Below are 26,578 nucleotides of genomic sequence, written 5' to 3'. Positions count from 1 at the left end.
CGCGCAGAGCAAACAGCACTCGCCTTCAAACTTTGAGAAAGCATCATCGAGGAAGCAAGTTCAGTATGAAGGTCCTTCTCTTAGTTGGTCTTTTGGCTCTTGTAGAAGCTGGTGGGCAATATGATAGTCTACTCCAACGATTCGCAGAACGGCAAGATGATAAGGAAAAAACTAATGAAGTAAGTAAAAAATATAACACATGTAGCTGAGAGAGAGAGAGAGAGAGAGAGAGAGAGAGAGAGAGAGAGAGAGCATGTGTGTGTACGATGCAAGTATTTTCAGTAAATATGTAGGAGTTTCATCTTGTTGCAACCAAAATTTTCCAGATCTGATCTCTTTTTTTACATGATCGTACCTGTTTCAATCACTCCATTCTACGTGATCCAAATTTTCATACAAATACTGCAAAATATGTAGACTGATCAACCATATTTGTAACTCACCACCCCCATCCTAGTAATATTTCATCATTATCATCATCACCGTCGTCGTCATCGTGATCATCATCATCATCATCATCATCATCTTTAGCCATGGATATTTAAATATCTATCACGTATCTGTAGTTCAATGATATTAACAAAACTAGTAAATAATTACTGATCATCAGTTTCATATTAGTCACTGTACATGCCGAATCAAAACGTTTTAATTTTCTTTTTGAGTGTTTTTTGACACTTCAGCCGTCGGGGGAATTACTGAGTTCGGTGGGTGCCGTTAGTGATGTAGATGGTGTTATAAATCAGAACGTTAGAGAAAGTCTTGTCTGTATGATTCTACTGAATCAGCGGTGACTTTGACATTTGAACGGAGTGAAGTTAACCTTTGAAAATGTTGTTACGTCAATTGAGATTAATTAAAACTATATTCCATATTGGTATATAATTCGTGCAGAGAAAGTATACGTCAAATGTTTCATATATATTGCAGACATTGTATTCATTCAGCCAATTGGTGGAATATTTAATAGATAGGATCAAACAGGCACACAAACATCGGCTGTTTCAGTTAATGAAAATCATGCATTCCAAGAGAAATAAAAGCGGTGTAAGTCATATGAAAATGGACTTGACTTGTTAAGTCTCATCCCACATATATCCTTGAAGTTAATGAAAATGGACTCGTCTTGTTTAGTCTCATCCCACATATATCCAGGAAGTTAATAACGATCATGACTCAATAAAGACATTGAATATGCTTGCCTTCTACTATCTACTCCTTTTTAGCAGTATTGTCCGCGTCCAGGATAAATCAGATATGAAAAACCCATAGGCACAATTACTCTGGAAACTCGAGTCTAACATAATTTCAGTGCCTTGCGTGTGGAGTGTTGTATTTCAGACAGGAGAGGAAAACAATTCCTACGGGAATGAGAATTTGGGAATTAAAAAATTCAGAATTATTGCTAATAATCCTTAATATAATGACAAAGCTGAAACCGAAATACGAAGAATCAGTTGGTACTGGTCATGCAAAATAGTTGCCAGTTACTCAACTAAACATATGTCACTGGCAAGAAACACGTGCACTGTCACAATGACGCGGCGCACGTTTTCAAATTCTCCGAAACGCATAAACAATTTAAGAAATTTATACTGCATTATTTGTATAACATAACAATTTGCCTTTTAGTATGCACGCTCGTTACTCCTGTCGTTATCAATATGAATAAAATTCATACTGAGAAAAAACAATTACATTGTTTGTTAGGTTCACTCAGTTTGATCCGTGAATTTATTGCAGTCGAACAGTTGTTATTGTAGTAGGTATTAACGCCATTTTTCAGCACACGATAGGCTATACATGGCGGCCAGTATTAATGGTGGAGGAAGAACCCGGGAAAACCCCGGAAAGAACCACCGACTCTCGAGAAGCTACTAGCAAGCTTCCTCACATACCCACATTAGCCGAATCCGAGACTCGAACCCACGCAGACGGAGAGCGCTTTAGACCACTCGGCCACTCGGGGACCCGCAGTCGAACAGATGTTTGCTGATACATATTCGTGGTGCATTGGTTATAATATTTAGCTTGGTAAAAATATGTGCTGTTTCGTGGTTTTTCAATGCCAATAAATTGCAGTATACCAGACTGCATAACCGCTTTCCATTTACATGATCTTCTTGTTTTCTGATCAAATTACAACAATCATAACTCCTGCAACATACATACGTATGATCAGGGGTGAGACATCGCTGCTTCTTTTGAACTTTAACTTTTTGTCTGCGTCTCAGAACCTTAATGCTTACACATGTTTTGTCTTGGAGAGGTGTTACTTCAGACACATGCTTTGTCTTGGTAATGGTATACTTTTCAAAGATACTGTGTCGAGGTAAGGTTACATCTCAGTATCGTGAAACAGTATTATAATGAAATCTTATTCAGTGGAGTATTTAGATAATACTGTGGGTTTTTGTTTTTGCTTTCAAAGCTGCACTAAACAACTTCTATGACGCCGTATCCAAGTATCTGGCCTTTTTTATCACAACCATCCTGCGTTCTGATTTTGTCTTTTATTAATCTTTCCTACCTGTGTGATCGAATATTTGCAAATTATATGTGAAGTCTATTTAAGGTTGATTCAGTCGGAGTTACTCAAAACAGCGTCATGTCATAAAGAATATCATGAGGAGAGAAAAACTATACCTTGATTGTACTCGAAACAAACGTAATCTATAGCTTTTTGTGACAAGCTAAATGAGCGTCTGAAATTATCACAATTCCATCCGTTACCAGAACATTAAAGTGCTTTACAACTTAATAGTTTATTCTATGTTAACTCGACATCCAATTGCATAAATAAATAAAAAGACAAACGTTTCAGCAGTAATTCATTTTGTTAAAAATACTTTTATTTGTACATCAGCGATAAAATGAATTATAAAGATGATCCTTTTTGAGGATACATATCATTATATAGCTTTCAAATAATAATAAATATTATGATATCTACTAATAGTAATTTTTGTTTTACATAATAACTGAATGTCAGAAGGAGATCGATGAACTGAAGAACAGGGTTGATAGAATGCAGCAAATGTTACAAGGTACTCTTGTTTTGTTGCAATTTTCGGACAAACACATATACTGGCACACACGCATGCATCCATGTACAGACACATGCATACATCCATGCACTGGAACAGATGCATACATCCATGTACTGGAACAGATGCATACATCCATGTACTGACAAACATGCATAGATACACGTATTTAAACACATGCATACGCATATGTACGAACACACACATGTGTGTGTGTATATATATATATATATATATATATATATATATATATATATATATATATATATACATACATACATGCAACAATACATACATACATACATGCGTACATACATGCTTAGGCGCTGTATCTCGGTAATCAGCCTGTTTGGAAGGTTGTTATAGAGATATGCAGATAGTCGTACCATTACAATTTAGGTAGTAGGTTAGATATATATTCATACAATTGTACCATTATCATTGAGAAGTTGTACAATTATTGAGAGTTACATGTAGTGACATCTATTACTCGTGGAGAAAACAGTGTCAGATTTTGTTCAAGAATACTTTAATCATATCCATCAAGCAGGTGAAACATACTTTTTTAAGAAATACAAATGCCACCTTTCCTCATAACCGTAAGTAATACAAAATGCCACCTTTCCGCATAACCATAAGTAATACAAAATGCCACCTTTCCTAAAAATTACAAAATGCCACCTTTCCCCAAAATAATAAGTAATACAAAATGCAACCATTCTCCATAACCATTAGTAATACAAAATTCCACCTTTCCCCATAACCATAGGCAACACAAAATGCCATATTTCCCCGTAGCAATAATTAATATCCATAAGTAAAACAAAATGCCACCTTCCCATAACCATAAGTAATGCAAAATACCTCCTTTCACCATAAGCATAAATAATACAAAATGCCACATTTTCCTATAACCATAAGTAATACAAAATACCTCCTTTCACCATAAGCATAAATAATACAAAATGCCACATTTTCCCATAACCATAATTAATACAAAATGCCACCTTTCCCCATAACAATAAGTAATACAAAATACCTCCTTTCACCATAAGCATAAATAATACAAAATGCCACATTTTCCCATAACCATAAGTAAAACAAAATGCCACCTTTCCCCATAACAATAAGTAATACAAAATGCAACCTTTCCCCATTATCATAAGTAATACAAAATGCCTCCTTTCACCATAAGCATAAATAATACAAAATGCCACCTTTTCCCATAACCATAAATAATACAAAACACCACCTTTTCCCATAACCATCATTAATACAAAGTTCCACCTTTCCCCATAACCGTAAATATTACAAAATGCCACTTTACCCCATAAACAAAAGAATGCAAATGCCACCTTTCCCCATAGCCATAAGTAATACAAATGGCCACCTTTCCCCATAACATTAAAAATTACAAAAAAGCACCTTTCCCCATAACGATAATTAATACAAAATGCCACCTTTCCCGATAACAATAAGTAATACAAAATGCCACCTTTTCCCATAACATTACAAATTACAAAATGCAACCTTTCTCCATAACCATAAATAATACAAAATGCCACATTTTCCCATTACCATAAGCAACACAAAATGCCACCTTTCCCCATAACCATAAGCAATACAAAATGCCCCCTTTTCCCATAACATTAATACAAAATGGCACCTTTCCCCATAACCAAGTAATACAAAATGCCACCTTTCCTCAAAATTACAAAATGTCACATTTCCCCACAACCATAAGTAATACAAAATGCCACATTTCCCCATGACCATAAGTAATACAAAATGCCACCTTTCCCCATAACCACAAGTAATGCAAAATGCCCCCTTTTCCCATAACAATAACACGAATTGCCACCTTTCCCCATAACCATAAGTAATACAAAATGAAACCTTTCCCTACAACCATAATTAATATAAAATGTCACCTTTCCACATAACCATAGGTAATACAAAATGGCTCTTTTCCCTGTAAAAATAAGTAATGCAAAATGCCACCTTTCCCAATAACCATAAGAAATACAAAATTCCACCTTTCCCCATAAGCATAAATAATACAAAATGCCACCTTTTCCTATAGCCATAAGTAATACAAAATTTCACCTTTCCCCATAACCATAAGTAATACAAAATGCCACCTTTTCCCATAACATTACAAATTACAAAATGCAACCTTTCTCCATAACCATAAATAATACAAAATGCCACATTTTCCCATTACCATAAGCGACACAAAATGCCACCTTTCCCCATAACCATAAGCAATACAAAATGCCCCCTTTTCCCATAACATTAATACAAAATGGCACCTTTCCCCATAACCAAGTAATACAAAATGACACCTTTCCTCAAAATTACAAAATGTCACATTTCCCCACAACCATAAGTAATACAAAATGCCACATTTCCCCATGACCATAAGTAATACAAAATGCCACCTTTCCCCATAACCACAAGTAATGCAAAATGCCCCCTTTTCCCATAACAATAACACGAATTGCCACCTTTCCCCATAACCATAAGTAATACAAAATGAAACCTTTCCCTACAACCATAATTAATATAAAATGTCACCTTTCCACATAACCATAGGTAATACAAAATGGCTCTTTTCCCTGTAAAAATAAGTAATGCAAAATGCCACCTTTCCCCATAACCATAAGAAATACAAAATTCCACCTTTCCCCATAACCATAAATAATACAAAATGCCACCTTTTCCTATAGCCATAAGTAATACAAAATTTCACCTTTCCCCATAACCATAAGTAATACAAAATGCCTCCTTTTGCCATAACCATAAGTAATACAAAATGCCACCTTTCCCCATAACCATAAGTAATACAAAATGCCACGGTGACCCCATGAATATAAGTAATACAAAATACCTCCTTTGGCCATAACTATAAGTATTACAAAATACCACTTTTCCCCATAAACATAAGTAATACAAAATGCCACTTTTCCCCATAACCATAAGTAATACAAAATGCCACATTTCCCCATAACCATAAGTAATACAAAATTCCTCCTTTCCCAATAACCATAAGTAATACAAAATGCCACCTTTCGCCAGAACCATAAGTAATACAAAATGCCACTGTGACCTTTCCCCATAACCACAAGTAATACAAAATACCTCCTTTGGCCATAACTATAAGTAGTACAAAATACCACCTTTCCCCATAAACATAAGTAATACAAAAATGCCACCTTTCGTCATAACTATAAGCAATACAAAATGCCACTCTTCACCATAACTATAAGTAATGCAAAATGCCACCTTTCCCCATAACCATAATAAATACAAAACGCCCTTCTCCAGATAAATAGTATTCGAGTGGTACTTAGCTGGTGTAGAGATTAGTAGTAGTTAAGTGGGGCACTATACGTACAATGGAAATTAGCATTACGGAGACCCCTGGGTGAATATACGTACAATGGAAATTTAACATGGCGAAAAATCGTGGGTTAATATACGTACAAGGGGAATTAACATGGGAAAAATTTGTGGGCCGATATACGTACAAGGGGAATTTAACATGGGAATAGAGTTTGGGGGTTGTTTAGGGACAAAGGGGAATTGAATATAGGATTTTTTTTTTTTAAAAATTTTTTTAAAAAAGGGGTAGGCAATGGAAAGGCTATCTCTTTTCGAGAAATATGGCTGGCCCTGAAAAGGGCCTTTGGGTTTTCTTCTTCTTCTTCTGCTTCTAATTTCTTCTTTTTCTCCACCAAGTTCTTATTTTATCTCCAACACTCTTTCTCTTCTTCTGTTTCTTTTTCTCCTGCTCTTCTTTCTTCTTCTTCTCTTCCTCCTCTTCTTTCTTCCTCTTCTCATTTTCTTCTTCTTTTTCAATCTTTTCGTTCCATTTGCTTATTCTTATTCTTTCCTCTTCATCCTCCTTCTCCTCCTTTATCTCTTTCATGACACCACTAATCTTGTCCTTTACCTTTTTTAAGTTATTAATTTCCATCTTTGCACGATGGGGACTATAGGAATAATGGTCTTCAACCAGTCTTATTAACATCTGCTCCATCATTCCTAAGTTGTCTAAAACGTCTTGTAATGTTTGTATTTTGTCCATTTGGTTAGAAGCCATCTTCTTTTTTTATTCTTTGCAGAATGGTTTGAACGACGAATACTGTGGGTTCTTATACTTAAAGCGCGTACGTGAAGGAAAACATCCCCCTAAAACGTAAAATTGATCTTACCTAGATCATGACCAAACAACGCGCGAACGTGAAAAAAAACATCCCCCTACTTTTTCATTTCATATAATAAATCCCAAACTATACTTTCTCATTTCATATAATAAAAACCCAAACTATACTCTCCACATACGCTAAGAAACAATAAACAAAATCCATAATCTACTATCCACACAATCTTACGTGAGCGCTTACAAAACCCAAACTAAACTCTTCACATACGCTAAGAAACAATAAACAAAATCCATAATCTACTATCCACACAATCGTACGTGAGCGCTTACAAAACTCAAACTATACTCTCCACATACGCTAAGAAACAATAAACAAAATCCATAATCTACTATCCACACAATCGTACGTGAGCGCTTACAAAACCCAAACTATACTCTCCACATACGCTAAGAAACAATAAACAAAATCCATAATCTACTATCCACACAATCGTACGTGAGCGCTTACAAAACCCAAACTATACTCTTCACATACGCTAAGAAACAATAAAGAAACCCATAATCTACCATTCACACAAACTTACGTGAGCAGTTACAAACACAAACACACAAACACATACCCTCGCACTATGAAAAAAGAGTTAGTGTTTATAATCACACTACTCTACCTACACACACACACACACACACACACACACACACACACACACACACACATTGGCAAATCGATAGTTATTTCTTTTCTAGAGTATTGGGTAGCCCTTAAAAGGGCTGTTTTTTTTTTGAACTCCAGATGCACCTATCTAATGGTTGCACCTTCCTGGCCTGGCGCCACACACGCATCTTCTTCCCCAGTCTCATTTCACCTTTCTTCTGGGGAGCGCAGAGGGAGGATGATTCGCTTCAACACCCCAATCCTCTGTCTCGGGAATATTGTACGACATCCTCTCTTCTAGTTTCTTTTCCTCCTCTTCCCTCTGTCTTCTCTCCTCCTCTTCGTTCTTCATTCCTTCCTCTTCTACTATAGCCTCCGCGGCCAGTTCATTTAACAGGCGCCTGACATATTCCAGATGTATCTGGAGTTCAAGAAGTTTGCTTATTCTGCTATTCATTCTTGTGTTGATCAATCAACAAGGGTAGCTAGACTGCCCAGCGAGTTTCAATTTATAGTGAAAACGCGCACGTGATGGAAAACATCCCCCTAAAAACATAAAATTGATCTTACCTAGATCATAACCAAAAAAAACAACAACGCGCGGACCTAAAAGAAACACTCACTCACTTTTTATGCTACCCATCACTATTTTAAAATTTTTTATAAATCACTTCAATAGACTATCCACATACGCAAAGCAATCCAATCTAACCCCAAATTTACACCTCAAACACCAAAAAAAAGACATCATTTTAATCTACTATCCATACCAACTTACTTAACCACTTACAAACACAAACACACAAACACATACCCTCATATTTTTTAAAAAAGAGTTAGTGTTTATTTTCACACTACTCTACCTACACACATTGGCAAATCGATAGTTATTTCTTTTCTAGAGTATTGGGTAGCCCTGAAAAGGGCTGGTTTTTTTGTTTGCTATGGCATTCTTTTTAGTTTCTAAGAATGCGATGTCCTCTGAGGATAGACTTTCTGGCGATAGGTCTGCTTCTTCGGAAAGAGAAGAAGAACTCTTTGGTGTCGATACGACAATCGACAAAGCCTCTGTCAGCTTCAGGTTGCTGCTGCTGCTCTTGTTGTTGTTGTTGCTGCTGTCTCTGAAGTCTGTACTTTTCTGTCCATTCTTCTTTTTCCCTGTTCATTTCTTCTCTAAAGAGCTCTTCTATCAGGTCTTCAGTGATTTTTAACATTCTCACATTCTCTATTTCTTCTGGCTTCGGTATCAGACTGTGTCTGACCCTATGCAAATTCACGAAGGCTTCGTTGAGTTTAGCTAGTTTGGAGCACATCTTCTTAGGAGGATGAGTCGACAATGGATGGCTAGACTGGAAACAGCCCGGTTCTTAAAGTCAAAGCGCGGACGTGAAGGAAAACATCCCCCACACGGTTTTTGAGTCGCAATGTTTAGTGAGTGTCATGAGAGGGATAGTAAGAAATGAAAGAGCATCAATCCAACATTCTTATAGCTAAACAAAAGACAAAGGCATTTTTTTTTCAAAACACATTTTTTATTAAAAAATCACATAACACTAAACAACAACTCTAACATTTTTAACAATAATCCAACAATATAACATAAAACAATTTTTTCAAAACACAACATTTTTTATTCAAAAATCACTTAACACTAAACAACAACTCTAACATTTTTTAACAACAATGCAACACTAAAAGTTTCTCCACTAGGTAAAGAGGGATAACAGTCTTCCATGGTTTCTAGTAATCTAGGATGACTTCTCTCAAACTGTTGATTTCTATGGTATTATCGAATTCTGCATACAGGATGACGTTCACCGTTTCATCAGGGTCTCGGTCTTTAAACTGAATTTCCACACGAATCTGACCGGATTTTATAGGGTGGAAATGTCCCTCGTCGCTGCCTTGGTCTGGAGTGAAATCGAAAGCCCACAAAGCGTAGCCTCCTGCATAATCCTCGTACGTAATACCGTGACTGGTATTGGTTCCTAACTGTCCGGTGGCTTCGTACAGGGACAAGTACGATCTCAAGTAAGTCTTCTTGGTAAAGTCAGGTTCGAAAGGTTGGGTACACAAGGTCTTGCCATCGCGACTGACTTCGATTTTGGACACGCCAAAGTGTTGAAAGTAGAAAGGATTTTTTTTGGCAGCTCCGTTGAAGGCTGTATTCTCGACGATACCAACGATCAAACGTTTGGGTAACTGTCCTTGGAACAGATGATCTTCGATCATGGATCGCTGTCCCTTGGGAATGGTGAAGGTTTTCACTTCCACGCGTCGTATGGGATACTTGGCGTTCGTTCTGCTCAACGTCTGACTGATGTCGTTTCCCACTTTAGGTAACACTTCCACACGGCGTACGTACAGTCTGGCTTCTAGGATTTTGGTTTTGTAACCGTCACTATCAGCCATCAAATGGAAAGCGGCACTGCTACGATTCAGTCTCAGGCGGACATCCACCCCGTTCAGCAAATACTTTTCTTGCAACCACATGTCCAAATGCAAACGATCCATCAGTTCTAAACTTGTGTCGGCTCCCGTGATTCTCTTTCTTCGTTCTACAAATCCATCATTGTTGTCTTTCTTTTCATCAGTTTCCAATATTTCAAACTCGGTAGGTTCGTCAGCTTCCCATACCACACAGGCATTGAGATGGGTGTTCTTGGCATCTATTCCGTACGTCAAGAGATTTTCCAGGTAGGCACGATAAGGGTAAGTATCCATGCTGCTACTGACCAGTTTGTTATTCAAGTACAAGTCCACTCCACTGAACAAGGAATGCATGAAATTGTTGACGGGAGCTACTGCTTCATCGTCTATAGCACCTCCAGTCTTATCTAGAATTTTGACTTTCAGGTACAAGTAACTGCTATTCAGATCGATGTAATCTTCGGGCTGTCCTTTGATTTCAAACTCGATGGGAGCGGAATCGGTCAGTGAGGAGACGGGGTGAAATTCCACCCACTGGGATTCTTGCATCGTCATCATCGTGGGGGGCAAGGCAAACAGATCCAATTCCGTCTTGGAACAAGCGCAAGATTCTCGGTGCATCATGTTTTTTTGTCTCTTTTCTCAATAATCGAAAACGTCTAAGTCTCGACCGGTTCTTCTTTTCTTGGCCTTTCTCGCTTGAAGTCTGGTGAAAGGGTGTTTTCTTCGTCGTCTCTTTCTGCCTTGTCCTTGCTGAATGCCTGACTCGGTAGCGTGCAGGGCATTTATAGGTGTTTCTCGTTGGCCTAAAATGTCTTTGCCCGTTTGCAGCAAGACATTTTTGCCTGCCCTCATGAAGGCTTCTTTAGGTTTTTGTTTGTCGATGATGACATTTTGGAGAAATTCTTTGCCTTGCGTCAGTGCCGCATCTTTCAAGGCGTGCAATCCGCGTGTCACCATCGGTTTCAACACTGGGGCCACCGAACGAAAGGCCGATTTTAACATGTCTCCTAAACCGTGTCCTCGCTGTCGAGCAACCCCTCGGTACACTGGATACACGACTTACTTACGAGTCATGAGAGAACCGTTTTCGAAAATGGAGTTTCACCGTGACTTTTCCTTTGGTGAATGGAATATTTTGTCCCAAATCTCCTTTTATAGCAATGTTGACCGTGTCCAAATACGACTTGCTGACCGGCAAATAGTGAGGATGGACAAATTCGCGGTGGACGTGGTAAGTGTTTCCACCTTCCTCGTCAGTGTTCGTGGCAGAATCCACTTTGAAAGGAATGACACGCAGTAACGGTACGGAGGTGTGTCCCACCACGTTGTACTCCACCACATCGGAATACACGAACATCAAATTCAGTCCTTGGTTCAGTTCTACCGGGGCACGAAATAACTTGTTAAAAGACTCGTTGTCGTAAACGATGGGTAATTCGTTTTTCTTCATCATGGTCTTTCTCATGTCCATGTCTCCGCCCAACATGTCAAACAATTCAGGACAAAATAAAATGGACATGATTTTACTTCGTTCAAATTTCATCAAGAAGCGACGAGCTGGGGGAATGAACAAGTGATAGGTGGTGTACTTTTGATTTTGTGTACGGGTTTTCTTGTCATATTTAACATTGCTATCCATCCACTGTTGCATTTGCTCGTCATGAACTTCCACATCAAAAAAATTTTGATTGGGAAGGACATTGAGGACTTGGGTCGGGTGAATCATTTCTACTAAAGCCACTTTCCAATGGGCTTCGTGATCTAACTGGATGGCTTGAGGTAATTTGGCCGTGTAACAGCACAACGTGTTCTTGGGAAACACCTCCATGGAACTGTCACTGGGTAAGGTTAAGTAAAATTGGTTTTGGTGACTCATAATTCCAGAGTTCTGTGGCTGTCCGAGGGGTTATTGGACGTCAGAGGCGTGTCACCGCCCAAAATGGGGTTCTGATTGTGGTTGGAGTGGTGACTGGCACTGGCACTGGACACAAGGTTCCCGTGGTTCCCGTTCGAGGTGAATTTCAGGGAGGGATTAGGAAGCAGGTAACCGATGCAACTGCTCAATAAAATGGTCCACAATTGTTTGTCTCCTTGTTGCAAACTCAAATTGGCGATGGCTGCCCCGATGACACAATACACCACGAAGATTTGGCAGAAAAAGACGATTTGCGTTTTAGGCACACGTTCTCCACACCACACCCACAAGGGTTGTTTTTGTAAATCTTGCACAGAAGAACTGGGTGAAGGAGGAGTGGTCGACGTAGCTGCGTCTGATGTGTGAAAGGGCATGATGGTCACTTCTTTTTATAGTCGATGACTTGCGAAGCGTCGATCCAAGAATCAAAACTGGGTGGATATCCTTTCCAACGTACTTTGACTTCTTTGACACGTCGTTTGCCCACTTTACGGGTTCTGCGTTCGAGAATGCTTTCGATGTCGTACACGTCGTCTTCTTTTTTGGTGACACGTTGTAACTCGGGCAAATAAAACGTTCCTTTGAGCACTTCTCCGTTCATGTCTTTCAATTTATAGACGACAGGATGACGGCCATGCACTCGTCCAGTGACCAGAAACAGTTCGGTCGTCCAGTTAGGTAAGTAACCTTTGTCAAAAGTGCGTTTGGTTTTGCCAATGCGTACCCAATCTCCTACGGCCAACTCTCCACTTTTCCTGGGGACAGCCCTCGTCGGGGACGTACCAAACAGACGCTCGAACACCAGCACTTCGTTGTCGGGAGTCACGTCTTGCGGGGCACGTCCGATGCTTCGATGGTAAGATTGGTTGTACGCTTCCACCAGGTGCGGTAAGATGTCGATGTACTTCAGAGTGTGGTGATGCGTAAAATATTTCCACATGCGTTCTTTCAAAGTGCGTTGAAAACGTTCCACGATGCTGGCTTTGGTTTCAGGATTCTCGGTGGTAAAAAAATGAATGTCACGTTTCTTTAATTCTTTTTGGAAAGCTTGGTTCAGAAATTCGGTGCCTTTGTCCGTTTGCCATCGAAGAGGGTGACGACCGCTTTGTTTCAACACTCGTTGCAGGGCTCGCACTAACTCGCTGCTGGATTTGGAAGTCAAGGGCACGACCCAGGCAAATTTGGAAAAGACGTCGATGACACAAAACAAATATTTGTAGCCGCGATTGTAGCTGGCCAAATGAGAGACATCGGCTAAATCGGCTTGCCATTGATGATCGACGCCTTCCACTCGGGTGCGACTTCTGGCAAACTTACGTCGAATGGGTTTGTGTAAAGTGTAGGTAGCTTGTTCTTGTAACCATCGTTGCACTTGAGGTAAACGGAGACTTTTCAGTCGCGTTTTGGCAGCACGATACAATTTTTGAACTCCTGCGTAACCTGCAGGATGCGAGGGATCGTAGTAAATGCTGGCTAAGACTTTTTCCATTTTTTGTGTTTGTGTGTTAATAAGGTACCCACTCTTGGAAGAGGCTACTCTTTTTCTCTTGGGGTATTTTTTTGGATTGCAATGCTTTGCGTGTGCGACCGGCAACAGGTGTTGAAGAGGAGGAGGATGTCTGAGTGGGGGATATCGGTTCTTGCTTCACTTCTGTCTTCACTTCTGTCTTCACTTTCTTTTTCTCTTGTGAGGAAGAAGGGGTGGCCATCATCTTTTTAATCCATCCAATTCTGGAGGTAGGTGGTGTTGTTATCTTGCGTACTTTTTCGGGTGGAGTTTGAAACCCTTCTTCTTCTTCTCCTTCTTTTCCTTTTTCTGTCTTGGTCACGGGTACTGGTGGTACTGGTACTGGTGATGGTGCTGGACTTTTCATCAAGCTCTTAAAATCTTTCAGAGTGGGTAGAGCTGTTTCGTCTAAAGCTTTCTGGTGAAAGAGTTGCAATCGTTGCAAGAGTTGACCGTACTTTTGCGATTTTTCTGTTTCGGACAAATCTTGGCATTCCAGCAAGGACTGCAATTCGTGTTGTAACTGGGACATCTCGCTCAAATGGGGATTGGGAGGTAAATGCGGGGTGCGTTGTTCTTGCCACCGATGGTATTCCATCCATCGTTTGTAAGGCACTAAAGCTAGTTTTCGTCGTTCCATGGGGTTGTCAGGGGTCGATTCTGAGATCTTGGGACTTCCGAAGGCCTTTTAATCTTGCTCCCACCAGTCCTCCCAACATGGTTCCCAAGACTCCTTTCAGTATGGGGCCTAACAAGAGAGGCAAAATGCCTCGACGTTGGACCAACATCTTCTTTTTTTGACGAATGGGAATTTTCTTTTGAACCATTTGGCGAAGAACGTGACGATGTTTGCCTAAGCATTGTTTCTGGTGTTTGGACAAAGGGATCGTACCTTTCAAAACGTTCAAACAACATTCGCACACGGTATCGATGACCTCTTTGGAGGCCGTTTGAATGAGTTTTTTTCGTAGGGGTGGAGAAGCTTTGGACAGGACAGATAACATGTCCCCATGTTTGGCTAAACGTGGTGGCAGTCCTTTCCTTTTCTTTCCTTGGGGTTTTCTGGAGGGTGACATCTTTGCTTGTGGGTTCCGGGACATTCACCAAACAGACACTAACGTCGATGACATAACGCACACCCTTTTATCTTTTTTTTGGGACTATCGCTTTGTCATAAAGGTGACAATGTTTTTCCCAAAATCGCCAAGGAATCCTCCCCTTTGTTGACGCCTCTTTTTCTTGGAACGACTGTGTCTTTTCTTAGGGTAATGTCGATGCTTGGCTAAGCGCTTTGTCGGATGACACGTCTGCCTTTGTCTCTTTCTTTTGTGGCTTCTTGGAGGTGACATCTTTTACAAGTTCACTGATACCCCTACTTGGTCACAGGCCTTTTTTATACTGGAACGCGTCGCCACTGATTGTCTTTACGTCGTATCAGTTTGAGGACAGGCATGACACGTCGTGCAGGGGTACGTAACGGACTAAATCGAGCCAGTTCTTGCTTGGACAAATACAGTAAACTTTGTAACATGCCCGATCTTTCTTGGACTTTTGGGAGAAGGTATTTTGTGAGCAGCAGCCACTGCCACTAAATTGGAGGGTCCTGCCACTGGGGAAGTTCTTTTGGGGGTCATCAACGGAGAAGTTCTTGGTGTGATCAACGTCTCCAAGTACTCTTCAGTTCCTGGTGTCATCAACGGAGAAGTGGACAAACGTGAGGATGCCGGAGACACAGTCACTGCCGTGGCAGGTCGTGGTTTGCGAGTGTAAGGTTGCATCCTGGCCGAAGTGCCTCTCTTGCGACTAGTTTTCTTCTGTGGACTTTTCTTTTTCTGGGGACTTTTTTTCTGTTTCTTTTTCTGGGGGCTTCTTTTCTTTTTCCGGGGTGGTGGTGGTGTCTGGTCAGAGGAGGGTCCTGCCACTGGAGAAGTTCTCCGTGGGGACCTGGTCTTTTTCTTCTTGGGGCTTCGTTGGAGTTTTGTCTTGGGGATAACTTTGGGGGCATTAGGATCCCATCTTAAGAGTGAGCGAATGATGACCCCTCCTAGAGTACCGCTCCCTCCAGGTTTCAAAATGATTTGTTTTTTGGTTTGAGTGTCGATACGGGGATCGGCCAGTTGGACCAAAGCGACTTTGTTTCGATTGAAAAAGCGTTTGGTTTGATGAGGAATCTCAATGATTCCTTGGAGTAATTGACGTGCCGTCACCGTGAACCATCGTAAGACTTCTTTGAGACTAGCTTCTAAGACACGAGCTCGTGTTTGTGGATCTTTTTCTCGACTGATGCCATACAAGGCACGAATCAATTTGACGGGAAGATGCGACTGAAGGGACGTCATGTTCGCACTGAGAGTGAGACAGACGAAAAAGGGTCTGAGGTTTTTATAGATTTTTTTATGGGGAGTGAAATGAAGTCGAGGACGGAGACGTGTACAGGACAGGCCCTCCGTCTTGGCACCAGTGGTGAAACAAGTGGGTACGAAATCGCAAATCCTCGGGAGTCGTAGGTTTCAAATCGACGAGTAAATAGGCGTGTAGAGTTTGAGTGGCATCGTCGTACGCCTGAGTCAGCCAAGGCGTTCCTAACTGTTTGGCTAAGACTTGCACTTGCGATTTATCTCGAGGGCTTTTAAACAAGACCACGTAATGCGCATTGAGACTGATGGTGCGATGGGCTTTACTTTGTTGAAACAAATTTTGGGTGATGTAAACGACACTGGCATTACGGTGATGCCCTTTGCGCGTGAACCACAGTTTAATTTCTTCTTCGTCTTCCCCTAACATGTCGTCGAAAATGACCAAATGGGTTTGACGGGAGTCAGAGACGATGCCGTCGTCTTCTTTAGGAATGCCTTCCACAAACACGATGGAATCGCCTTGACTTTCTCGCAAGAGGTTGTACGCCGATTGCCACTCTTTGTAACACCACACGATTCGTTGAGGGGGTCGATCGATCAAATGATGTTTATGTTCGATCAAACGTTTGAAGAATTCGGTTTTGCCTGAACCGCTAGGTCCAGCAATGAGCATGTTAAAGGGATGGCGAAGATACAAAGCCTCCCAACTGGCACGATCTAAGTGTTCGTCGATGACTTTGACAGTAGAGGAAGAGGGAGCAGAGACAGCAGAGGTAGCCATAGTGTGAGGAATGTCACTTGTGACACGAAAAACAAACAAGACAAGAGTTTATATACTTTTTCAGAACACGTTTATTGAATGTTTTTTTCAAACATGGATACGAAAGACAAAAATACATAAAAGCCAAAGGCTTAAGTACAAGAATAAAAGGCACATGATAACCATGAACGTGGAATAAAAACAAGTGTCTGTACAACAACCACATGTTTTGGGTAAAGTTCTAACCAGTTCTATAGTAGGGGTAAGGTCACACAAGTGTCCTCCCGAAAGGGTCTTTCAGGCCTGTCCACGACAGTCCTGTCCTGGGTGACGGGTTCTTCTGGCACCGTCACTAACACAGGTTGAAAAGTAACTTTTTTCCTTGAATAACTCTCGTGCATACTGGGCCACCTCTTGTGTCCAAGCCTCAAAACCCTGGTCTCGGTGATGTCCAACATTTGACTCCTAACCAATCTGGTTTCTTCTTCGTCAACGACATGGTAAGTTACTTCAATGAACAATGAACTATCGATCTTGCCTAGGGTTCCTTTTCATATACAGACCAATACCGACGTGACCGTACGGCAACGTAAAGTGATTGGGAAGTCTCACTCGCTTCTGGTACACGATTTGATAGACTTTTTCCAAGGGTCGACTGACGATGTGGTGAGTGGATAAACGTACAATCTTGTTCGGTTGATAGGTGGTCACTTTAAAGTTTCCATCCTCTCCCGATTGCAAGGCTTCTTTCAATACCCCAAAGTTGACCACTCGACTGGTACGATGATTCAGAGTCAGTCCTTTCACTTTGCACGTCGTGTGCACTTCTCCTTGTTTGTCCCGGTATTCGTAGCCGAAATTTTTGGGGCCGCCACTGACGAAACTTAGAATCTTGTCGTCGGGATGCTCGTCTGTCCAGGCTCCTAAACGGTCTCCTTCGATGTCAGGGTGATGTTGAATCGGGTGATGGATGTAAATGCAACTGTCCGTGTCAAAGTACAGGACGCGTTCCCCTAACAGTTCTGAAGCTTCGTACAATTTTAAGCGAGCATGGGCTGTCACGTAAGCCGCAATGATCACATTTCCAAAAGGGTCGTCTTGTACAAAGTCCAGATCTTCTTCGTAATTGACCAAGATCAAATCCTCTCGAACGACGTCCACGTGCTTCATGTATTTGGTTTTGTCGTGAATCATCTGGAAGTAGCGGGAAGGTTCTGTCAAATATTCCGTCTTGGGTAAACACGGTCGTTGTGCCATTTTACCCCACAAGCAATTTAACATCACTTTGGCAAACGATCGTCTGCCTTCGTTTTTTTCGATGTGGTCTAAAGAGATGCCTTCTTGTGCGTAGTATTTCTCTTTGAATTGTATTTGGTCTTCGGGAGTGTGACACCAGGAAGGATAGCCGCTGGCTTCTTGATTCAGTTTCAAAAAGGCATCCACGTAGTCGGCGAAAATGCCTTTCTGAGTAGGGTCACCCTTGTGGTACTGTTGTGTCTTGGGAAAGTGGCAAATTTTGTACACTTCTAACAGTTGGTATCCCATGTCCAGAGCTTTGAACAATTCCACGCTGACCCAGGTTCCCGTCAAGGCACGTTCTTCCTGGCTGTGATGGCAAGGTTGGTCCTGGTTGCACGTTTCGGCACAAGTACGGCACAAGGGAAACATCAGTTTGCCTTGACAATGGTGAGGTAAGACGGGATGGTATAGGTTCGTGGGAGGCAAAACTTTACACTTGATCAAGCCTTCGTATTGTCGAATGTTTTTCAGGTCGATGTGTTCCGTCAACAATTGCGGGTGCCCTACAGGAAAGCGACAATATTTGCACACGTAGGGATACAGCGAACACACGTCCAAGTATTTGATTTCTTCTCCTTTCTCTTCGTCGGCTTGGTACAGCAAACAGGTGGCATTGGTCCTTCCTCCGTACAAACTATCCCTCGGGTTCAGCGGGTCCATGAACTGGTAACTTTCCACGAGGCGTTTAAACTCGGGATCGGTTTTCAAACGGTGATCGTACTCGTGTTCCCACATTTCCACCACTTGGTATCCTTCCTGTTCTAACTTTAGGCGTCGCTGACAAGTGTCCTGGTACAAGTCTTCCATGGTTCGTTGCAAAAACTGATTTTTAGTGTCACGGTCAGGGTAACAGACGGGACATCCGTGAAATAAGCAACCGTTAAACTCGTACACGATCTTGGGGTTTTCTAAGTCCCAGCCATCGACCGAATACCTTCCGATGATCTTTTCGCCCCCTCCGTTGCGGGCATGCTGAATCCACTTGTCTTCCTTGTCGCACAAGTAATGTAACCAACGTAGGGCTTTGACCGAGTATTGACGTTTGACAAAGTGGGTCGTTTGAGGACTGATGACAGCCACGGTGTTTTCAGGCATGAATCGTTGGCGGTACACTAAGGAACACGCTTTGGCAATGGTGCCAGCTTCTTTCAAAGGATCGACCCCTCCGTGTTCCATGAACACTTCTCGAAATTTTCCACAGCAACGTCGTAAAATGTCCACGTCGGAACGACAATACTTTAACATTTCTTCCTGAAAGTCGAAGGGGTCAGAGGCATGAGCCTGGTACCAAGCGTAGAAAGCTTCTCGTTGTTCGGTACGCATGTTGTCGGGGTCGTAATAGTGAGCCTCAGGCAAATGGGGTAGAACGGCGTGTTGATTGGCTTCCGTATTGAAAAAGTGTGGAAAGTACCCTTTAGCCATTTCTGTCATTCCAAACGTTTTAGGCATTCGACTCAAAGGCATGGCCAAGTAACTCATTGAATCTTTAAACTGCACGTGTCCTACTTGCATGAAAATGATTTTGGCTCCGTTCAAAATCACTTTAGGACGTTCGGTGCCATGTTCCGTATAGTACCTCAAAAGAAACTGTCCATCGTATCCGGAGAAATTGTGAGCCATCACCGTGGCATGACGATGACAATCTCCGTAACGTTCGATGTCCCCTTGGCTCCACGTCTTGTCGATGGGGTTTAAGACCCATCGGGCAAAATCGGCTAACGTGTTTGGTCCTCGAAAGATTTTTTCACGCCCTCCGGGAATCTTACTGCAGTGAGGGCAATCACTGAAGATAGGTTCTTGAATGCACTTCTCGCACGCTCGATGAGCCACGCAGAAATTAGGAATGTGAATGCCGGTCTCTTGCATGCATTCGAAATCGAAAAAGATGAAATTGCCTTTCTTCTTGTGACCGTCCTCTTTCTCTGGTGGGGGTTGGTATTTTTGCACGTAACATTCGTGTTCCAAGTCCACGATGTGGTGACAAATGTGACATTTTTTCTTTCCTCGACATACGTGTGCCTTGGCATTGTTGGTAAGTATGCCTTATCCACACGTAGGGCACAATCTCAGGAGTTGACAAGCACATTTCTTCTGTGAACCTTGTGTTTTCAAATGTTGCTGGTAACAGGCAGGGCTGACAAACGTGCGCAGACAGGTTGAACAAGGCACTGGTTCTTCGCTCAGACAGGGTGGAGAGGCCAAACATCCTGGGCATTTCAATCCACAATGCTTGTGTTGCTCTCGATTGTTATAACCATAATCACATTTCTCACAATAATAACTGTATCCCAGGAATCCGGTGATACTGGTAATGGTATCGAAATGGTCATCGTGATAATAAAGGTGAATGTATTTTCCGTCCTTAAAATCCTGGCCTCGAAACAACAGAGACCCGCGCATTTCTTGAGGGTGCACTTTCAAGGTGTAGCGTGGAGCTAGGGCATCTTGCAATTTTTGCATCTCAGGAATGCCACAGGGTGTGTCTTTGGACGGGCCAGCTTGTTGCAACAGGAGTTCTGCTTCGTTTCGTTGTTTGGCTCGATCGGATCGTTGAATAGTGTTCCAGGTTCTTTTCCATTCTGTCGTGTCGTTCTTGTTGGCATAGGTTCGTCCCACCACGATGGCACGGGTTAAACACATCTGGTCATGAGGATTGTGAATTTGGACAAGACTACCCTTAATGCTGCGAAGCTCGTTCACCAATAACATCTTTTTGCGTCCTGTCCCTTGAGGAAGAGAGACGTGGGCCATTTTCAGTGTGGCTTTACCATCGGTGATGTCAAACTGGTCATTATATTGTTGTACGTGTTGAATCTTGTCCATGATTTTGGAAGGGGTTAGTTCTGCGGGTCTGCTAAACTCGATCCAAACAGGGGATTTCAAACCGTCGTGATCTATGGATAGTGTCAAGCGATCGTCTTCTTTGGGTTGACATTGTCGCTTGAGTGCGGTGAGCAAAGAATCCCACATCTCGGTGATAAACCCTTCTGCTTTCTCCAAGGGTACGTCGGACTTGAAATCTTTAAACTTCACCGTGTAGGTGTAAGCCGTGGTTCTAAATTTTCTAGAGAATAGTACTTTTCAGGGTTGACTAAGGGTGGTGAACTTGGTTTAGAGGGTTCGGATTCTGGTTCACTCATGTCCTCTTCAAAATCACTGGCATGAATTTGTGCAAAGATTTCAGCCCTGGTACGAGGCGATAGATCACGTTTCTGCATCTTACTTTCTTCTTCTTCTTCTTTCTTCTCGAATGAATGGGATCGTTTCATCTTGAGTGCAAAACGTCAAATGACTCAAGTTTAAACACCATAGACTAATTTATAGTCTTGGCAAACCAGCGTATATAAAAAGGGTGTGTCTTGTCCTTTCACTATTCATTTCACTCTCAAACCGAGGAGAACGATGGAAGAGACTACCCAGATGGAACGTTTCGTCAGAGCTTTGCGAGGGGTCATTAGAAAATTCTCTTCAGACCATCCGACGGACTACTCTTCTTCCTTTCGAGATAAGAGTCAGGATACTTGCTATATCTGTCAGAAGAAAGGGCATTGGTCTTCAGAGTGTCCAGACCGTCAAAAAAGAAAAAAAAACAGGGGCTAAAAAAGACAAAAGTCAAGATACCTGTTATTATTGTAAAGAAAAAGGACATTGGTCTCCAGATTGCCCAAAAAAGAAACAAGAGGAGTCAGAAGAAAAGAAGGATTCTTCAGAAGAAGAGAGGGATTCTTCGGAAGAAGAGAGGGATTCTTCAGAGGAAGAAAGAAGACAATTCTATTTAAAAGAAGCAAAGAAACAGGAGAAGAAAAGAAGGGAAGAAAATGAGGAAAAAACGGTGAAGAAATTAAAAAAAACAGAGACTAAACAAGGAGAAAGAAGAAGTCAATGAACTTTTAATTAAAGTGTTGTGTTGTGAATTGGATTGTAAAAAATGGATAAAAGAATACATGAATGATATAAGGTAAGTGTCTTTGAGTTTTGATTTTAAAATAAGAAGCTACACTCACGCACTCATACACAGACACGTACTATAAGGGTAAAATGGGTGGGGTTTATTTTTGAGTTATTGGCAAATTGAAATTGTATTTCTTTTCGAGAAATGTGGGTGGCCCTGAAAAGGGCCTTTTTATTTTGGTGTAGGGGTGAGTTTAACCAATCAACTTTAACTGCCTTAAGCCTTTGCCACGGCCAAGGCCTACTTCTGATGATTGGGTTGAAATCACTAAGGGTGGTACGACAGGCTTAGTCACAGGGTTGGCGTGTTTAGCTCGGGAAGGTCGTATTCTCTTCGGTCGTGATAAAGAAGTCTGATACATTTGTTTCAGACTTCTTAACTCCGCTAAAATGTCCAACAGTACCGTAGCCGTTTGATTTTCACCCTCTTGTTTCTTTGCTGCTACTTCTTCTTGCTGTTGTTGCTGTTGTTTTTTTCTTACCTCTTCTTGTTGCTGTTGCTGTTGCTGTAGGAGAAAAGCTTGTTCCGCTTCCTTTTGTCGTTGCATAAATTTCTCCAATTCTTCTTTCTGTCTCTGTCTAAAATTCTCCACTTGCGGTAATGAAGAAGGTAACGAAGGTTCCGGAACAAATTCTTGCGAGGTAAGAAAATCCACAAAATCCCAATGTACCTCTTCTGAAAGTAAGTCCGGGTTCCCTTGGGCAGTCTCCCCTGCTGGTGCACCCCAATGGATCGTTTTCTGAGTTTCCGTCATGTTGAATCACTGTCGCATAGATTGACTGCACACAAGCGCTAAGGAATCTATATAGACCACGTGACGTCACAGACTGCTCTCTTCGGATTGGATGCGAGCTGACTGAATTTTGTAACGCGTGTTCGGATTGGTGAATGAATTCAATCCGTTTCAATCCTTCCTGTACCTATAAATAAGCGCAGTTCACTGCATTGATTCACTTGTTCTCGTCGCTTCAAGATGTGGACCGATGTGCAATCTTCTACGCTTGTGTCTTCCATGATGTTCCGGACGGACATGCTCATGTATGTCCGATCCAAGTGGACCGTTGTCCACAGGACAAACACCAGCCTGTGGATACGTAGGATCTACATTGAAAGACAAGGATGCCTGAAAAGAGTGCTGATTTACGGACCAACAGTGAGACGTAGCCTAAGGACAAGAAGAAGACCAATGCGGTACCATTTATGTTAATGAATACATTAACATAAACCCAAAGGCCCTTTTCAGGGCCAGCCATATTTCTCGAAAAGAGATAGCTTTTCCATTGCCTACCACTTTTTTTTAAAAAAAAAATTTTTTTTTAAAAAATCCCATATTCAATTCCCCTTTGTCCCTAAACAACCCCCAAACTCTATTCCCATGTTAAATTCCCCTTGTACGTATATCGGCCCACAATTTTTTCCCATGTTAATTCCCCTTGTACGTATATTAACCAACGATTTTTCGCCATGTTAAATTTCCATTGTACGTATATTCACCCAGGGGTCTCCGTAATGCTAATTTCCATTGTACGTATAGTGCCCCACTTAACTACTATTAGTTGAATTGTCCTCAATGCACAAACCATACCCGTTATTATCACAAGTAATTTACTACTCAGCTGGAAAGAACGCCGACCTTCTACGAATACAGTATAAAATGATCCCAAATCTGTATGTAGTGGACAGAGAAACTTTATATAGAGGTGAAATATGCAAGTGAATTAAGACAAAGTTGAATAATGTTCTGTATATGAATCCGTCTTTCATACGAATGGTAGTCGATCCGGTGGGATTCACAATCAAAATATTAGATAGAAATATCTTATTTGAATCCGTCTTCTATACAAATGTAATCGATCTACTGAGTATATATATATATATATATATATATATATATATATATATATATATATATATATATATATATATATATATATATATATATATATATATATCGAGAGAGAGAGAGAAGGGTAGTTCGATAGTTCGATGGATGGATTTATTGATTACTTAGTCAACAATGCGCCTTATTTAATTATATCAAGTTAATTAGTGTCATTTACTTCTCCTCGATTGGTGTATTAGATCTATTTCCCAACGTTTTGGCATCGGAAGACGATGGAGGAGAAGATGTCAATAAAGACGACCAGGGGGTTCCCATTAATGAAGAATCTAAACCTAATGAGGAGAAAGAAGAACAAGATGGAAACGGTGACAATGGGGATAGCAAGACTCAAGACGGAGCAGCCATGCGTGAACTTCTGCAAACAATCAAATCTCGTACGGACGCGATAAAACGAGAACAGTCACAGATGAAATTGTCAGACGCACTAAGACTTGTCTTGAAGGTACCGATCTAACTTTCAAATATCTTTAGATTATTAATATGAATGAATGTACACTAAAAAGCATCAGAGGTATACAGATAAACAATTTCATACTGAATGAAGAATGGGTATATATTTATAGGTTACTGCATTTGTATGGGAAAATGTTTATAATATATCAAAGTTTAGTAAATGTTAATTCCTCTACTGTTGTCATGGCATAACATAATCGTATATAAGTTCAAAGGAGCTCATTGTAATCGACGTTTAAGCTTAAGGAGAAAAGGCTACATTTGTCTATTTTTATTACGTCGCGATGCTAATATATTTGTAAACAGAGTATATATATATATATATATATATATATATATATATATATATATATATATATATATATATATATATATATTCTACGGGAGATTATACTGAAGAATGAACAGACGTAACACTTTTACTGATATGCTATCTTGTTTCTTCATTGTGTGAGGTGAATCAAATCATAAAGGTAATTGTTTAAACCCTGCAGGTGAAAACTGTGGATAGACAATTTTATTTTTTAAAAATGTTCCAATGAAACGTTGCTTCAGGTTCATTATTCATAACAATTGTTAACAACATTGTTTCATATTTGTTCAATCATTGTTAACACTCTTATGGTGGGTCGTGAAAATATGCAAATGCCAAGAAAGCAATATATTTAAAGTTGTGACACCATTGTATGCTTACACGGATACAGTACACAAGATGTTTTCTTTTCCAGGAAAGACGAAGAAAATAAGCATGATACGAGAACCGTAGGTCATCAACAGGAAAGTGAAAATAAAAAGAACATTATTCAGTGAAAAGGACTTTATTAAATAGTTTAAGCCTACTTTTATAACAAATATTTCAGGTCAAGGTCCACATTAAACGTCATAAAATATTCTATTCAAAAGATTGATACATTTCTAGGCTACAACTTATTTTTAGATCAGAACGCTGTATTTTTTTATAAAATTGACAATAAAGCATATATCCTATGCTGTCTTATTTTAATATTTTATACAAATACTGACTGAATTGTCTTCTAATCAAGCTGATTTACCTCTTTGTAAGTAACGTAAGCTGGGCAAGAATTCTAAATATACGTCATCCTAGAGTTCTAAAACAGATCCTTTCAAACAAAGGTTCAACGAGCGCGGCGGAGAAAATACTACCCATCCTCAAGAGACATTCAAAATACTCACACACACACACACACACACACACACACACACACACACACACACACACACACACACAAAACCACACACACACAAACATACACATACACACTGTTAAGCTTGTCTTATAATTTCACAATCACTGCATCTTGTTGTATCATATATATATATATATATATATATATATATATATATATATATAAGGTTCATTTGATAAAATGCGCGTAGAGGTAACCGATTTCAGCCATTGAAGTAGATGGAAGTTCACGTGTTTTACGTCATGTTCATTGACCAAAGATTTCTCTATTGATATTCACATTAGGCACCATTTCAGGCTTGGTAGAGAGAACGGCGCCGGTTAGGAAACGGAATCTGTTGTTGTCCCAACACTTAGTGTCGGAAACCAAATACGTGATATTGACCTTAAGAATCTATTTTCCTATATAATAAGCGAAATCTCCTTTTGTAGAGTTCACTACAGCATCTTTTCACACTAATAAGATAGAGAAAGTTGCATAAATCAATTTTCCAGGTTTGCTCATGATTATACAAGAAAGTACTCAACAACTGAATGGCAAAGGAATTCGTGGAAGAAAATTGGTTAGGAGATGTAATTCCTGCTGAGATATTTGTCTACTAAAGTCGATTGAAATATATAATAGGATGATTGGACACACTCACCACGTGAGACTTCGATGTGGACATTATAAATGATTTAATCTACAAATTATAAGTTGCAACTGTTTCTATTTATTTGTGGGTAGGCATATGGTTCAGCGGTGGAAGGGTGTGTGTTTTGTGTGTGTCTGTCGTTGGGAGTTAAGAGTACATAATTACAACATGACAATTGAATATTCCGTAGTTTATCCGAAAGAAAGAGCATTTATTCATTTGCTTTGTAAATGAAAGTATGGCAGAATTGCAAAGGAATAACAATTTGTATAGGATTGACATGAAAT

The 26,578-nt window shown here is 40.6% G+C and overlaps 1 protein-coding gene across 1 annotated transcript; it reads left to right on the top strand.

Annotated features, from left to right (window-relative positions):
- Window positions 1–25,436, top strand: LOC149772908 (uncharacterized). The gene is made up of 4 exons (XM_089947148.1): window positions 1–179; window positions 2,993–3,047; window positions 24,176–24,438; window positions 25,178–25,436. Exons 1-4 carry the CDS (start codon window positions 66–68, stop codon window positions 25,193–25,195), a joined length of 450 nt encoding a protein of 149 aa, XP_089803274.1. The 5' UTR covers window positions 1–65; the 3' UTR covers window positions 25,196–25,436.
- Window positions 25,437–26,578: the final 1,142 nt, after the last annotated feature.

Source organism: Sinohyriopsis cumingii, unplaced genomic scaffold, assembly GCF_028554795.1.
Source record: "Sinohyriopsis cumingii isolate HCF-2022 unplaced genomic scaffold, ASM2855479v2 utg000974l, whole genome shotgun sequence".
Lineage (NCBI taxonomy): Eukaryota > Metazoa > Mollusca > Bivalvia > Unionida > Unionidae > Sinohyriopsis > Sinohyriopsis cumingii.
This window is presented reverse-complemented; position numbering and strand designations above follow the sequence as displayed.

What these genes read in the sequence shown, in the direction of transcription:
- LOC149772908 (XM_089947148.1), top strand. Translation starts at nt 66, where the DNA reads ATGAAGGTCCTTCTCTTAGTTGGTCTTTTGGCTCTTGTAGAAGCTGGT. An exon ending in ATAAGGAAAAAACTAATGAA is followed by an intron (nt 180 to 2,992) that starts GTAAGTAAAAAA and finishes ACTGAATGTCAG; the next exon opens with AAGGAGATCGATGAACTGAA. An exon ending in AATGCAGCAAATGTTACAAG is followed by an intron (nt 3,048 to 24,175) that starts GTACTCTTGTTT and finishes TTGGTGTATTAG; the next exon opens with ATCTATTTCCCAACGTTTTG.